Source organism: Oratosquilla oratoria, chromosome 6 (genome assembly GCF_046742065.1).
Source record: "Oratosquilla oratoria isolate Oo_2021 chromosome 6, ASM4674206v1, whole genome shotgun sequence".
Lineage (NCBI taxonomy): Eukaryota > Metazoa > Arthropoda > Malacostraca > Stomatopoda > Squillidae > Oratosquilla > Oratosquilla oratoria.
Window position 1 is genome coordinate 82843107 of NC_134782.1, and position 17469 is coordinate 82860575.

Sequence of the window (17469 nt, forward strand, 5' to 3'; positions counted from 1 at the left end):
CAGCAGCAGCAGCCTCTGTTCGTGCCCGCTCCCCCACCATCACGCCCAGCCTGGGGTCAAGCACCCACCCCCCGCCAAGAACTGGAAGAGCAGCCTAACCCTCCCCCAACACAAACCCAGCCCTCAACTAGGCCCCAAGCAGAGATCCACAACGCCCGGCGCAAGGGACGTCGACGACGAAAGAAGAAGACACCAGAAACTCCAGCACCCCCAGCTAGGAGAACCGCCCCGTCAACCCTCGCCACATCCGCTACCGCAGTCCCTCCAGCCAAACTCCCGGCCGGAGACAAACCAGCGACCGGAGTCAGGCCCATTGCCACCCGCTACCCACCGCTTGAGGGGATGCTCATGGCAGCTGCAGCAGTCTTCAGACGCCTGCTACAACAGCCAAACACTGTTCCAGGCAGAGATGAAGACCTGGCCTCTCTTCTCATTCGAGAAGTAATGGCGGCCACTTTCGAGGGCACATTACCCACCCCGCACCAGCCTGCCAGGACACCCACCAACAGCGTCTCCCCCCACCACCAAGATGGAGCAGAGTAATGCGCACATGAGAAATTCTCCAGCACCACACGACCTCGGCAGCCTGAAGGTGCTCCAGTGGAACATGCAGGGAATACGCAACAAGAAGCACCAACTCCTCCAAACAATCATGGAGGAGGGCATGGATATCGTGCTTCTACAGGAAACATTAGCACCCGGTGACTTCGAATGGAGAATAGGGGGCTACACGGTCCACTCACTCCCGCTTGACAGAGGCATAGGACACCGTGGTTGCATGGTGCTGGTGAAGAATAACCTACCACACCGCAGGGTTGCGCGACCCGTACACTGTGGTGAGGGTGTGGAGGTGATGGCTGTGGAGCTCCTCCTTCCCGACCTGCCACTCCTCATCTATAACATCTACAGGAGCCCCGGGAAACCGTTGGAGGCCGATGAGATACTGTCACTAGCTACCCACAACAATATCTTAGTAGCTGGAGACTTCAACGCCCATCATCCACTGCTTCACTCCCCCTCTCCGACTAACCCGACCGGCCGCCAACTGGCAACCACGTTGGAAGAGGTCCAGGAAATCTCCCTTCTAAATACTGGGGAACCCACTCACGTCCGGGGAGGCAGACTGGATCTCACCCTGGTGTCAACCAATCTAGTTTCCGGAAGTAGCTGGCGTGTGCATCCTACTCTCACCAGCGACCACTACGCCGTCATCACCACTCTAAGGGCCGCACTCCCACTACCACCGCTCCAACCACCTCGATGGGACCTGCGGAGGGCGGACTGGAAGAAGTTCCAGGCCGCCCTGGATGACTGGTGGAAAGCGTGCGACCCGCCGGAGGACCTAGACCAGCGAGAAACAGAATTCACTACAGCAATCGAAAGAGCAGCAGAAGCAGCCATCCCCAGACGACATCCAGGGCATCGATGGCGTCGGAACTGGTGGTTCTACAATGAGGAAGTCCGGGAGCAGAATCACCTGGTCAACATTCATCGGAAGCTGTACCGCAAGCGACCCACTTCAACTAACCTACAATTGTTGAAGGAAGTGGTTACACACGCTCGACAAGTCTCAAGCCGGGTACGGGAGGCCAAATGGCTGGAGTGGTGTGCCAGCTTTTCCCAGCACACCAGCTTGGCAGACTTGTGGGCCAAACTGAGGACGGCTTCCGGGAAGCGCGCCCCTCGTCCTGCCTCACACCCAGAGCCACAACAGGAAGCAGAACGACTAGCGGATATGTTCGCCACACGGTGCGCCAACTCCCAGCTCCCCGCACAGATGCAGAACCTCCAGCAGCAGCTCAGGCCAGCACGAGAGCAGGCCGTCGGTACGGCGCGAGCAACACCTGACGTCACCGATGTACCTTTCACGCCACAAGAACTGGCCCGGGCCAAGAAAGGTAGAGATACGGCTACGGGAGCGGATGGCGTGACCTATTCTATGCTAGCTCACGCGGGGCCTGCCGGGGAGGCAGCACTACTGGCCCTGATGAACCATTCGTGGCTGGTAGGACGTCTCCCAACCACCTGGAAACGAGCGGACATCCAGCCCATCCCTAAGCCCAGGGAGCCCTCCAAGCCACGTCCCATCTCCTTGCTGAGCTGCACGGCCAAGACAGCGGAGCGCATGGTACTCACCCGACTCATGTGGCGTCTGGGCCCCCTCCACCCACACATCTTCGGATTCTCCAAGGGCGTAGGGACGGCCGACAGCATCATGACTCTCCTGAGTCACATAGACAACCGCCCTGCCGTGGCCGTTTTCCTCGACCTGGAAAAAGCGTTCGAGCTAGCCAGTGCTCACGCCATCCTAGATGCGCTGGTACAGCGGGGTGTCCAGGGACGACTCCTCTCCTGGATAGAGGACTACCTGCTACACCGACGCGCCCGGGTCAGGTTCCAAGGCCACCTTTCAGCCTACCGGGACCTAGAGAACGGCACTCCGCAGGGTGGGGTTCTCAGCCCCGTCCTCTTCAACCTCCTAATGGAACAGTTGGTGAGCCTACCCTTCCGGGGTGGCACGGCGCTTCTCAGCTATGCCGACGACCTGGTTCTTGTCGTCTCGGGCAAAACCCGAGGCAATAGGATCACCAGAGCACAAGAGGGCCTTGATCTTATCTCTAACAAGTGTGAAGAACTGGGCCTCAAGATCTCAGCTGAGAAGTCCAAGGCCTTGATGCTTAAGGCCACCACCCCGGACACCCACCTCCACATTCAGGGTATCCAGCTGGCTTGGACCAGCTCGTACCAGTACCTGGGAGTATGGGTTGACCAAGGCTTATCCTTCAACACCCAGGTCACCTACCTAAGGGAGAGGACGAGGACGAGAATCAATGTCATGAGGGCGATGACAAGGACACACTCTGGAGCCTCACATGCCGTGCTGCGCCTGTACTACATACAGGCCGTCCGCTCGTTGATTGACTACAGCGCTGTCGTGCTGGTTTCCCTGTCACCCACCCAACAAAGGAGGATCGAGTGCATCCAGAACCAGGCCATGAGGACCATGCTCGGGGCACCTCGCTGGACCAGTATGTCCATAATGCAAAGTGAGACTCGACTGGTACCTCTGGCCTCCAGGGTTCAACATATTGCGACTTGCCGGGTGGCTAAGATCCTCCGACAAGACAGGGAGACCATAGCACGAACCAAAATCAAAAGGACCCTACCGCAGCGACGGGACCTCTTCAGCACAAACACCTGGCTACGGAGGATAGCTGACGCCACCAATGCACTGTTCGACGACGGTCAAATAGCCATGTGGAGTCCGGATCTGGCCGTTGCAAACTACGTTGTACCGGCCCCATGGCAGCCCCCACCCGTCGAAATCATCATCAACAACCCGCCAGCAAGGAAGGCACAGTGCACACAACACGAGCTGTGGTTACACGCGCTGGCATCTGTGACACAGGCCAGCATCCCAGGGGGAGCCGTGTACTACACAGACGGATCTGTGGACCCTGTTCGAGGCACGACCGGAGCGGCGGCAGTCACCGGCGGGGAGACGCTGTCATGGAGGACCCCCGACCACTGCTCTACCCTGCAGACGGAGTTAGTTGCCATACAGCAAGCCCTGGAGCACGCCCTTCACCATCGTGAAGGTGCGGTAATTATACACACAGACTCCAAATCTTCCCTCCAGACACTCCAGCAAGCCAGCCCCACCGACAACATCCAGCTGGTAACATCCATTCAGCTCAGCGCGCAGAGACTTGCCGGTGAAGGCCGGCACCTACGGATGAACTGGGTACCCAGTCACGTGGGGCTCCGAGGGAACGAGTTGGCGGATGCAGCAGCCCGAGCAGCTAGCACCATGCCCGCAGTATCCTGCTACGTCCTCCCCAGCCTGCAGCAGATCAAGACGCAGGCTAAGCGGAGCACCTGGCACTCCGCTCATCACCACCATCGCACCATGGAGAGAACCTCGCGGCAGGCAGCATGGTACGCTGCCACCACAAATTACCAGCCGCTACAATGCGGCCGTCCGCTAACTAGAGCCGACCAAGTTCGGTTGCACAGGCTCCGGCTCGGGTACGGCACGCTGGAGCAGCTACGGCCCGAGTTCAGTGGTCAGGAGTGCGAACACTGCGGCCTCCAGAGCCGTCGACCGCTGATACACTACCTGGTTCACTGCCCCGCCACAGCTCAACTAAGACAGCAACCCATCGAGGGCCCACAGGATGAGGAAGCTTTGGCCGCCCATTTGGTCAGGCGGGCTCTTAACACACCTAGCAAATTGCTAACCATCATGCGAGACATTCCGCCCCCTCGCTGAAACATGGTAGCAAAATATCGGGGCGTAAGCCCCAGCGGCGGGCTTGTGGCCCGCGCATTTTTATATGTATATGTATATAGTTATAAGTATATGTATGCACGAGTATATATACATACGTGTATGTGATTGTGTATATATTCATGTACTAATGTTAAATAATAAACTAAAAAACTTCAAACTATATTCCTCTGAAGAAGCCACTCAGGCGAAACTAGTCAGGAATAAAAGTATTTCCCTCAGCCCGTGTTCCCTTTACCTCCTATCCACATTCGTCACAATGTACATACAATAATATGAATATAAGTATTGGTAATACTAGTAATACTAACAATGATAATAGGAATAATGATATTAATACCAATACTAACGATAATTATACTACTACTACTACTACGACTAATAATAATAACAATAATAATAACAAAAATATAACATTAATAACAATAATAATAATAATAATAATAATAATAATAATAATAATAATAATAATAATAATAATAATAATAATAATAATAATAATAATAATAATAATAATAATAATAATGATGATGATGATGATGATGATGATGATGATGATGATGATGATGATGATGATGATAATAATAATAATGATAATAATACTAATAATAATTATAATAATAATAATAATGATAATAATAATAATAATAATAATAATAATAATAATAATAATAATAATAATAATAATAATAATAATAATAATGATGATGATGATGATGATGATGATGATGATGATGATGATGATGATGATGATTATAATAATAATAATAATAATAATAATAATAATAATAATAATAATAATAATAATAATAATAATAATAATAATAATAATAATAATAATAATAATAATAATAATAATAATAATAATAATGATAATAATAATGATAATAATGATAATAATGATAACAATAAAAATATTAATGATAATAATAAAATAATATCAATAATAATAACGACAATAATATTAATAACAATAACAATAATAATAATAATGATAATAATGATAATGACAATAATAATAAAGACAATAATAGTATTAATATTAATAATAATAATAATAATAATAATAATAATAATAATAATAATAATAATAATAATAATAATAATAATAATAATAATAATAATAATAATAATAATAATAATAATAATAATAATAATAATGATAATAATAATAATAATAATAATAATAATAATAATAATAATAATAATAATAATAATAATAATAATAATAATAATAATAATAATAATAATAATGATAATAATAATAATAATAATAATAATAATAATAATAATAATAATAATGATAATAATAATAATAATAATAATAATAATAATAATAATGATAATAATAATAATAATAATAATAATAATAATGACAATAATAACAATAACGATGATAATAATGGTAATAACAATAATAATAATAATGTCGGTTTGACCATCAATTCACCTTTTAGGTTTTTTTTTTCTCTCTCTCCTTTCACAGTAATTACCCGCTAGGACTTTGGGATACTGAGTAGAGTTAAAACGATATTGTCAATAGGAAAATTTGTATTCTCGATTAAAGTTCATGGTGCACGTTCCAAAGAAACAGTGTTTCTGGAAAACCTATGTTGTCCTCATTGGGCTGGACGACAGCATGGATTCAGGTAGGCCTACATGCAACACATACATAGATCACCCACTGAACCGAAAGAAAATTTTGAATGGTGTTGTGACGTCATGTCGACTATGATTCTCTGTAACTCAAGCGATGACGTTAGAAGATATAATCCTTCGAATATATCAATCGGCTTGTACGTTTATTTAAAGAATGAAAAAATAGCTGCATTGGTGCAGATGAAAAGTCGGAGAATAAATTCAATCAAGAATGGCCTATACACATATATTGGTTGACAGGGATTCAGAGTTACATATTATTGAAAAGCGAAATGAAATATAAATTTTGCTTATGATTGTAAAAATGTCATGACGTTCTTTCAGTCATAACAAAAATCTGTCTTTTTTTTTTTGCTGTCTTTGTTAACAAAAAATATAAAATAATTTACATTTTTCAACGTATGGGTAATTGTCGCTGAAAAAAATGTCAGCTTCATCATTCCCGTTGGGAAACAAATGGGCCAGACATATAGAAATACAATTAATTCAGCTGAGTCATCGACAAAGGAACATACAACAATCAAAAAGACATGACAATGATTAGAAAATCGTTGGGATTAAACAATTGACGCACAATTTTTGAAAGTAAAATCAAACTCCTTTTGCTCTGGTTATGTCTTTTGTAATGTTCGATTCTGAATAATGTTAATCGATTCTACTTGGCTGAACGTCAAAATTGGGTTTCGATCTCACGAATATATATATATATACATACATATATATATATATATATATATATATATATATATGTGTGTGTGTGTGTGTGTGTGTGTGTGTGTGTGTGTGTGTGTGTGTGTGTGTGTGTGTGTGTGTGTGTGTGTGTGTGTGTGTGTGTGTGTGTGTGTGTGTGTGTGTGTGTGTGCGTGCGCGCGCGTGTGTATGTGTGATTCACCATGGTCTTCCGATCACTTGTTGGACTCGTGATCGACAGCTATTTTACTCCCGGAAGAGAGCTCAGAGCTCGTATATGACCGATCTATGGGCAATGTTGTGACCTTACACGCACACACACACCCGACTCCCCGCCCACGAGAGTTGGAGCAACAACCCGCAGCGCAACGATACTGAAATTATTTCAGGCCTCGGCGGGATTCGAATCCGGACCTCCGTACTGGCAGCCGGGAACTCTACCAACTGTGCCACGAGTGTGTGTGTGTGTGTGTGTGTGTGTGTGTGTGTGTGTGTGTGTGTGTGTGTGTGTGTGTGTGTGTGTGTGTGTGTGTGTGTGTGTGTGTGTGTGTGTGTGTGTGTGTGTGTGTGTGTGTGTGTGTGTGTGTGTGTGTGTGTGTGTGTGTGTGTGTGTGTGTGTGTGTGTGTGTGTGTGTGTGTGTGTGTGTGTGTGTGTGTGTGTGTGTGTGTGTGTGTGTGTGTGTGTGTGTGTGTGTGTGTGTGTGTGTGTGTGTGTGTGTGTGTGTGTGTGTGTGTGTGTGTGTGTGTGTGTGTGTGTGTGTGTGTGTGTGTGTGTGTGTGTGTGTGTGTGTGTGTGTGTGTGTGTGTGTGTGTGTGTGTGTGTGTGTGTGTGTGTGTGTGTGTGTGTGTGAATACGAGTAAATAAATAAATGAAACTAAATAAAGATATAATAAAAAATAAAGTATATTTGAAAAATGAAATAGAATATATCAAATAACTAAATAAATGGATGCACATATAATAAATAAGTAAATAAATATATAAATCAATCAATAGATAAATAAATAATCCCACTACAGCAACGAATAATCTTCCCGAGGGGGAGCTATCGGAGGCATAGATTTCTGGGTCGTAGACTTGAATGAGTCCTTTTACGACCTCGTAAACTTGGTCGCATCATAAATGTTGGATGTGAAGAAAGATGCTTGCGACAGAAAACCCCAGCCAAAGTACTATTTGGAAGTGAATTCACGTGATATTGTTTCCCAGAGGTTGGAAAAAAAAAAACCCAGACGAGATAAAACCTTGTAAAAAAAAAAAAAAAAAAAAAAAAAAAAAAAAAAAAAAAAAAAAAAAAAAAAAAAAAAAAAAAAGATCATCGTATATAGGGTAATGATAGAATAATGATAGAATAGAGGTAAGCAAAGTGACCTCAAAATCACTGAGAGCAGAATTTCCCCAATATCATCCAACAGACGTTACCAAAAATAGGGAAAACAACCATAAGAATAAAAAGTATCTATATACTTAAAAAATTCTGATAATCTTGCCTGTCATCTTGCTTGCTTGAAACCGTCACCCAACCAGTCAGAAGAAGAGATATGACGTCACGACTGAGGGCCAGCCAATCAGAAGAAGAGATATGACGTCACGACCGAGGACCAGCTAAGCAGAAGAAGAGATCATAAGAAGAGATATGACGTCACGACTAAGAACCAGCCAATCAGAAGAAGAGACATGACGTCACGACATCATATGATGCGTAGTGTTCCAAGCAACGACGACATGACGTCACAATCTTCTGCATTTCACTTCTTATAACAACGTATCATTTAAAATTTTATTTGACCCAACATATATATATATATATATATATATATATATATATATATATATATATATATTTATATATATATATATACATATATATATATATATATATATATTTATATATACTTATAATTTTTTCATATTCAGTATTTAAAAGTATAGTCAACTCCTGAATTAGCATCTATGAGGCATAATGAGTTTATCAAAATATTACGAACCCTATAAATCATATGATGCGTAGCGTTTCAAGCAACGACGACATGACGTCACAATCTTCTGCATTTCACTTCTTATAACTAATCAAGTCACTGCCTTCGTCTACTGAATAGAGCATTGTCTTAATAAAAAATTGAGATTGACCATTTTATTAACAACGTATCGTTTAAAATTGAATTTGACCCAACGGGTCACGGGTGGTCTAGTATATAATAAAATTCAAGTAAAAAAGAAAATTATAACGGCGTTAATAAGGTAGAAAATAACGTTTGTCTAGTAAACTAACCATCCCTAACTTATGTCTTAGATGACGTCATGTCGTTTTTTTCCGAAGTTAACAGACATGTACTTGTTTACATTCTGAGTCTTTGAAAGTGCAAGAAATAGTTTGAAAAAATCAGCTCAACGCTATAAACAAGAAACCATTCTCATGTAACGAAATGAATGCTCATAGATATGTAAAATATTGACAATTATGACTGACTTTAGAAACCACCCTAATAACACAGCCTCATCACAAAACCAAACCAATAATAAGAGTGTAAAACAGAATGCGGCTTGTTACTTAAGGTATCAAGTAATGACCTTAGTTCTAAATCTTATCAAAAGTATATACATCCACATTTGTAAATATAACACTAGACTTTCCATTTACATTATTTACATTCCCAGCATATGACATAATATATATCTCCTTCAACTGTAAAGAAGTCGAAAGGGTAGTCCAATATATTTTAAACCAATGGCTCAAACGTATATCGCACATTTCTGTCTATCTTCAAAATCCCATATACTATAGAAAGTTGAAATTTACTGTAACATGTTAAATGACGGTTAACTTTACTGTATGTTCGCCTATTAGCTTTGAAACCAGACTAACTTTGAACAAAGCCTGGAGGCTGCATGATGGAAAATGCATCGCTCTATGTACATTGCAGTACTGTAGATAAGTAAAATTTGATGATTATGATCCCGATCCTGATCATAAAAATAGTTATGGTTATGATCATAATTATGACTACGATTATGATCATGGTTATGATTACGATTATGATCATGATTATGATCTTGAACATGACAATGATTATGATCAAATATAATTACGATTATTATTATGATTATGAACATGATTACGATTATGGTTATGATTGTGAATATGATCATGATCATGATTATGATTACTATTATGATTATGATTATGATTATTATTACGATCATGTCTGTGTAGATACCTCATGTTCAGTATATTCTAATATGAAGATTATTTACACCGAAAGGACAAAAAAATTAACAATACATGAAAAAATATAGATCACATCTTCAGCAGGAATAATGAAAAAAATATTATTCAAATTAAAAACAAACAGTACTCTATTTCCAATACACAAACAGAAGTTTAACAAAAAACGAAGACTCCATTATCTGTGCAATGCTCCTCAACTGCAGAGACCAATAACAAGAAATTTCTCGCGGGGATCTGAGACGTTGTGCAATACTGTCTTCCAGAACAGACGGCACCGTTTCTCCTCCGCAGATGAGTTGCCGTAAATGAGCCCTGGTGAAGTCCCTTTACAGTTTTGAAGAGCAAAGAGGTCTTCAAGCTTATGAAGAGTCGTAAAGAGTCGTTGAAAGGATCAACCCAGAAGGGACCAGATAAGCCCAGTGCCGAGTTGTCTGGGGTCATTGAAAGATAAGAAAAAAGAAGAAGAAGAAAAAAGGAATTATAATGAGCGGAGAAGGAGAAGAAGAAGAAGAAGAAGAAGAAGAAGAAGAAGAAGAAGAAGAAGAAGAAGAAGAAGAAGAAGAAGAAGAAGAAGAAGAAGAAGAAGAAGAAGAAGAAGAAGAAGAAGAAGAAGAAGTAGAAGAAGAAGAAGAAGAAGAAGAAGAAGAAGAAGAAGAAGAAGAAGAAGAAGAAGAAGAAGAAGAAGAAGAAGAAGAAGAAGAAGAAGAAGAAGAAGAAGAAGAAGAAGAAGAAGAAGAAGAAGAAGAAGAAGAAGAAGAAGAAGAAGAAGAAGAAGAAGAAGAAGAAGAAGAAGAAGAAGAAGAAGAAGAAGAAGAAGAAGAAGAAGAAGAAGAAGAAGAAGAAGAAGAAGAAGAAGAAGAAGAAGAAGAAGAAGAAGAAGAAGAAGAAGAAGAAGAAAGAAGAAGAAGAAGAAGAAGAAGAAGAAGAAGAAGAAGAAGAAGAAGAAGAAGAAGAAGAAGAAGAAGAAGAAGAAGAAGAAGAAGAAGAAGAAGAAGAAGAAGAAGAAGAAGAAGAAGAAGAAGAAGAAGACCAAAAAGAAGAGGAAGAAAATAGATATTAAGGATGACAAAAAGAAGAAAAAAGTAGTAGAAAAGTAAGTAGAGGATAAAGATAAAGAAGAAAGGAATACAAGAACGTGGTAATGAAGATACATCCCAGTGAGAATGACGTCAACTCACAGACACACTTTGTCTACGTTAAGGATTTTGTACTGCCAAACGCCAGACGATTTCATTCCTCTGTCAGAGTTTGTGTTTCCTGAGGTTAGATGTTATAAAACCTAACCTAACTTAATACGCTGGTGGCGTAATCGGAATCGTCTTTGTCTCAAATTCACTTAGTTGTGGGTTCAAATTCCGCACTCCTCTCCAATTTCCAGCAGTGGCTGTTACTTGTCCCAATTGTCCAAGAAGCGTATATTAAGGCAAAGGTGACGGTTTCGGGCGTATCTACGCAGCTCCTGGCGTCGACTTCTCAACTTCACCTTCTAACCTTAATCAACACTCTGGCTCATGACAGACGATTTTTTTCAGCTCAGAGAAACCCCGTTTATGCCTTAAGGAGTTAATGAGCAGGATAAAGAGAACCGAGAGGAAAAAAGAAAGACAAGGACCAGAGGAAGTTTAGCGCAAAAGGAGTTGCTAATGAAGCCAAAGTACAACGAGCCAGTAAAAACATCGAGAAGAAATGTCTACCTAATACCTTCATCAAGTTCACCTTCCTGACCACAAGTCTTCCTCCGAAGGATCAGCGAAGTCATACACCTCACAGGCCAACTCTGAACCAAAAGGTCAAAGTCTCCTTCGAGCTGAGGTCTGCCCCTTTCAGCTCCACATAATCTCCTCATATCCTTAGGCAGAATGAAACATATAATTTTGTCGCCGCGTTGAAAGGGTTATGGCCTAGAAGGAACGCTGTGGAGGAGAGGGAGGGGATGGCAGAAGAGAGCAAAAATAACTTGTAAAATTCTTGTAGAGGAGATAATGAGGTCGATATTTATCCTTCGTTCGGAGTGGAGGTGGAGGTGGAGGTGATGGTGGTCATCTCGAATGTGGTGAAGGGGATCTCCTTGAAGGAGCGTAGCAAAAGAAAACCAAAAGAGATCCTGGAAGAGACGAAAGCCTCAACGTCAGTCAAAATATAATTACTATTAGCTCGTTTCATATTGAAGGTTTCTCCTGTCTGATTGAAGTTGCATGCATAGCGACTGTCAGATGGAAGTTCTTAAACCAATGAACATTTTCAGAAGTGGTGTTTTTTCCAGCTGAATAAAATCGTCCGCGTCAGTCAAAATATTCTTCTTCAATGCAACGACGATCCTAAAGGGGCCAAAGCCTGATAGTCATTTTGTTCTGTCCAAACAAATCTAAAAGAAAGAATGAGAAAGATATACATAACACACACATACACACACACACACACACACACACACACACACACACACACACACACACACACACACACACACACACACACACACACACACACACACACACACACACACACACACACACACACACACACACACACACACACACACACACACACATATATATATACATATATATATATGTGTATATCTATATAAGTATATACATATACATATATATATATATTTATATATATATATATAGATATATAGACAGTATATTTATATATATAGATATATACAAGTATATATATATATATATATATATATATATATATATATATAGATATATATATATATATATATATATATATATATATATATATATATATATATATATATATATATATGAGAGAGAGATTTGCTAGTAACAACGACATCATTCCGATAATTTCTATGACGGTCGCATGCAGGATTCGAACCCACTGTTTTCGGCCACCCGTAAGATCACCTACACAGAGCCTTAGCCCACTACACTTTGAAACCTGGAATCGAATTGATTCCCAAGGATAGGAAAGATCGCTAATCTGCTACCCTAATTCCTGTTTTACACAAGGCCCAAGTCCACCAGTTGGCAAGGGGTAAGGATCGGAATAAATCCCTTTCACGCTTTTCGCCATTGTAACTATGAGAGAAATTCGCTAGTAACAGCAACATCAATCCGATAATTTTTATGACAGTCGCATGCAGGATTCGAACCCACTGCTTTCGGCCACCCGTAAGATCACCTTAGCCCACTACACCAACAGAAAGCAGTGGGTTCGAATCCTGCATGCGACTGTCATAAAAATCATCGGATTGATGTAGCTGTTACTAGCGAATTTCTCTCAGTTATAATGGCGAAAAGCGTGAAAGGAAGTCGTTCCGATTCTTACCCCTTGCCAACTGGTGGTATATATATATATATATATATATATATATATATATATATATATATATATATATATATACATATATATATATATATATATATATATATATATATATATATATAAAGAGAGAGAGAAAGAGAGCCAATTTTATTTTCCCTAAGACGAACTTTGATCTATAAAAGTTAAAGTAATCTTCTTTAACCCAGGACATCCTGAAGACCACATTCACATATTGATACCATAGGATTTAATTCATCTCAAAAGGACTTTTGAATCTTCGAGTATCAAGCCATCTGCAAATGTCGTCGTCAGAGGATTTTATCAAAATGTTGAATAAAGATAGTTTCATGGAGGATTAATCAACACATTCACGCATCGTATTCTTCAGCCAATCATGAGCTACATGATGACATCACGAACAGAGGTTATTATGGAAGTATAAACAAGCCTTATTACTTTATATCTAAAACATATTCTTTATCAGGTACCTTAATAATATAATTAGAAAATAACCCCACAGGCTATCTAACATGTGTGGTGTGTGTGTGTGTGTGTGTGTGTGTGTGTGTGTGTGTGTGTGTGTGTGTGTGTGTGTGTGTGTGTGTGTGTGTGTGTGTGTGTGTGTGTGTGTGTGTGTGTAATAAGAGGGCTAAAGGATAATTTAATTTTCGATCGGTTATTAACAAAAAAATGGTCCCATGTCGATGTTTCCATTTTCAATTTGCGATTTGAGTCCGTGCTGTGGTAGCCCAGTGGTTATCATGTCGAACTCATGAGCAGGTGGTCGTGAGTTCGATTCCCGGGACCCACTGCCGGCTATATCGCGTTGGTTGCCGACAGCCCTGGCAAGGCGGGGAGGCGACCCAACATCGGAAAAAAGAGGTTTATCGCACTCGGGGTGGAATGGTTACTTATTGATTATTTGAGGCAAAAATCACGAACGCCTGTAACTTCCTCCAGCTGCAAGCATTTAAATTCCTACTGAAACTATCTTACTTCAATATAATAACATTGTGATCTTGTGATATTTCATTTTTCAGAAATTATGTAAGAGTGCTATAGTAATCCTTTGGAGCAAGTGATCATGGCGGGCCTAAAGAGCCCTCGATCGGTTGTTATCTTTATGTTTCTAACGGACAATAGAGCACCACCATTTAGGAGAAAAAAAAAAAAAACAGAGATAGGAGAATTGCCATCCGCAAAAGTCAGAACGTGACATCAATAGAGTTATTTTATGGTCTTGTATCCTTCAAGCTGCATCAGAGGGCCGTCAAGCCAAACCATTTCGCAGAATGGGTAACGGGCTTTGAGTTTGTAAAATCCTGAAGTGACGCCGCGGTTGCTTTCTCTATATATTCTACTCTGCCTAACGTTACACGACCTTATTCAGCTGATGGGGAACCCGACTCGGGGGATGGGGGGTGGGCTTTTGATCGGATGAAGCCCCAATTTACCTCCTCATTTACTCCCTCATTTAATGAGGGCGGCGCGGTAGCCCCGTGTCAAACTCATGAACAGGTGGCCTTGAGTTCGATTCTCGGGATCCGATGCGGGCTATGTCGCGTTTGTTCCCGACAGCCCTGATCAGGCGGGGAGGCGACCCAGCACTGGCCTAAAAGATACAAAGAGCGGTTTGCTGCAACTGACAGGGCTTGTCTTACCAGGGTTTCTCACTACCTACCGCGTGGGAGTGGGATGGCGAGTTTAGTAGCTTATCTATTCACTCAACCGAATAAAATTGTCTACAATTAGCCAGAATGAAATACGTGGAGGGCATCACTGGGGAGAAGCGGTCCTGAAAGACTTTGTGTGGAAAAGAACAGCCTAGGAACCTGTTCATCTGACAAAGACACACATGAAGAAAGAACGCCCTTGAGAAGAACAGTCGAGAAACTTGTTCATCTGACAAAGACACACATGAAGAAAGAACGCCCTTACGAAGAACAGCCAAGAAACCTGTTCATCTGACAAAGACAAACATGGAGAAAGAACATCCTTGCGAAGAACAGCCGAGGATCTTGTTCATCTGACAAAGACACACATGAAGAACGAATACCCTTGCGAAGAACAGGCGAGGAACATATTCATCTGAGAAAGACACAAATGGAGAAAGAACGTCCTTGCAAAGAACAGCCGAGGAACCTGTTCATCTGACAGAGACACACATGAATAAAGAACGCCCTTGAGAAGAACAGTCGAGGAATCTGTTCATCTGACAAAGACACACATGAAGAAAGAACACCCTTAGGTCCTGGAGCTGCAACGTCTACGTCGTGGGACCACCCCCCAACCCCAAGAGTTGGGGGCCAATCAGCAGCAACCACCCCTGGCCATCAGCTCTACGCAGATGGCACCGATCCCCAAGGAGGAGCTACGCCTACCTGGGGGAGTACCACAATCCTTTTTTCCAACACACAATGTTACGTTTTTTCTGCACTGAGGGGTGATTTTCCGGCGATCACCCCTCTTCTTCTACTTTTAGCCGGAGATGTAGAGAGCAATCCTGGGCCCACCACAAAATACACATGCCCAACATGCTCTAAACCCATTACTTCGAGCAGACAGACAAAGGGCTCAGTTCAGTGCAATATGTGCAAAAACTGGGCCCACCTCACTTGTACAACACTTGCTGACACAAACCAATCCACAAACACTTGGACATGTTCTACCTGCCCTCCAGTAACCCCACTCCCACCTCCCCAACCACAGCCAACACCCTTACCCACTCCCAATTTCCCTTTGCCCTTACCCCCGATTAGTACTCCCCTTCCTTTGTCCCCGATCTCTCCTTTCCCCCCCTCTGACCCAGATCCTACACCTTCCCCACTACCACCCCAACCTCAACCCCAAACGGCAACATACAACACATACAAAACACACAACATCAACATATTACAACACAACATTGACGGTATTAACACTAAAAAACATGAACTTGAACACTTTCTTAAACAACACAACATACACATTGCGATTTTACAAGAAACAAAACTAAGACACTCACACAAAACACCATCATTTCATAATTACACCACCATCAGACAAGACCGGACTGACGGCAATGGCGGTGGACTCATCACCCTGATCCACCACTCCATCTGTTTTGTGGACACAAGTGCCACAACCAAAATTCTCCTCCCTACCACAGATAACACAACAGAAACCCAATCCATTCGAATCCGCACAGGCAACAATTCAACACTGACAATAGTTAACATGTACATTCCCCCCCCAATCATCCCCCACAGTTCCAAACACCTTCAGACCTCAACTTAGCCAACTAACCTCAATCCCCAACCTGATCATGGGTGGTGACTTCAACGCCAAGTCGTCTGCCTGGTATGTCGACAACCCTGACACAGACAGAGGGCTTGATATACAGACTCAATTCGACTCATTGACTATCATGAACAACACGCATAATCATACACATATCCCATACCAAGCCCTCTACACTCCCTCCTCTCCTGATATCACCTTTTGCTCCCCCTGCCTAACCCCAACAACATCGTGGAGAGTGGTCGGAGCCCTTGGCTCTGACCACCTTCCAATCATCATCACCACCAAAACAAGATGCACCCCAGCTGGCCACAGACACACTTACACCAATTACAAGAGAGCTAACTGGGAAGCTTTTACTGAAGAGACAGAACAACATTTTGAAACACTTAACAGTACACCAATCAGAAACATAAACAATGCTGTGCACGCTTTTAATACAATCATACAAAACGCAGACAAGAGATACATCCCTAGAGGCAACAGAAAATCACACAACCCCAACTTCACACCAGAAATCCAAGGCCTCATCAGACAACGTGACACACTTAAACACGATACCCCCACACCTATCCCTCAAAACATAGCAGACCAAATACAAACACTAAACACTGTGATTGCCAATAAAATACATGAACAAAAAACACAAAATTGGCAAAACTTTATCAATACACTTGATCACAAAACAAACACCAGCAAATTGTACAAAACACTCAACAGCATCACACTATCCAACACCAACACTACACGCTCTCACGCAGCAATATTCACAACAACAGATAATCTACCCTCAAACAGACAACAAGCAAACGCACTCATACGTCATTTTGCACAGACGAGTCATCTTACATCTCACCCTGACGACCGACGCACCATTCGACGTAAGAAAGACTTCCCCACAGACTCAGACTATACACCCTTCATAGACAGTCAGACAAAACTCATAATGCATAATCTCAAGCACTCATCTGCCTGTGGCCCTGATAACATAAGCAACATCCACCTAAAACACATTGGACC

At 42.1% G+C, this 17469-nt stretch overlaps 1 protein-coding gene across 1 annotated transcript; it reads left to right on the top strand.

Moving 5' to 3' along the window:
• The first annotated feature begins 550 nt into the window (after positions 1-550).
• LOC143026126 (uncharacterized) lies at positions 551-9727 on the top strand. Its single transcript, XM_076186129.1, has 3 exons — positions 551-945; positions 1168-3549; positions 9622-9727. Exons 1-3 carry the CDS (start codon positions 551-553, stop codon positions 9725-9727), a joined length of 2883 nt encoding a protein of 960 aa, XP_076042244.1.
• Positions 9728-17469: the final 7742 nt, after the last annotated feature.

What these genes read in the sequence shown, in the direction of transcription:
- LOC143026126 (XM_076186129.1), top strand. Translation starts at nt 551, where the DNA reads ATGAGAAATTCTCCAGCACCACACGACCTCGGCAGCCTGAAGGTGCTC. An exon ending in TTGGAGGCCGATGAGATACT is followed by an intron (nt 946 to 1,167) that starts GTCACTAGCTAC and finishes TTCCGGAAGTAG; the next exon opens with CTGGCGTGTGCATCCTACTC. An exon ending in TGCTCTACCCTGCAGACGGA is followed by an intron (nt 3,550 to 9,621) that starts GTTAGTTGCCAT and finishes TCATAAAAATAG; the next exon opens with TTATGGTTATGATCATAATT.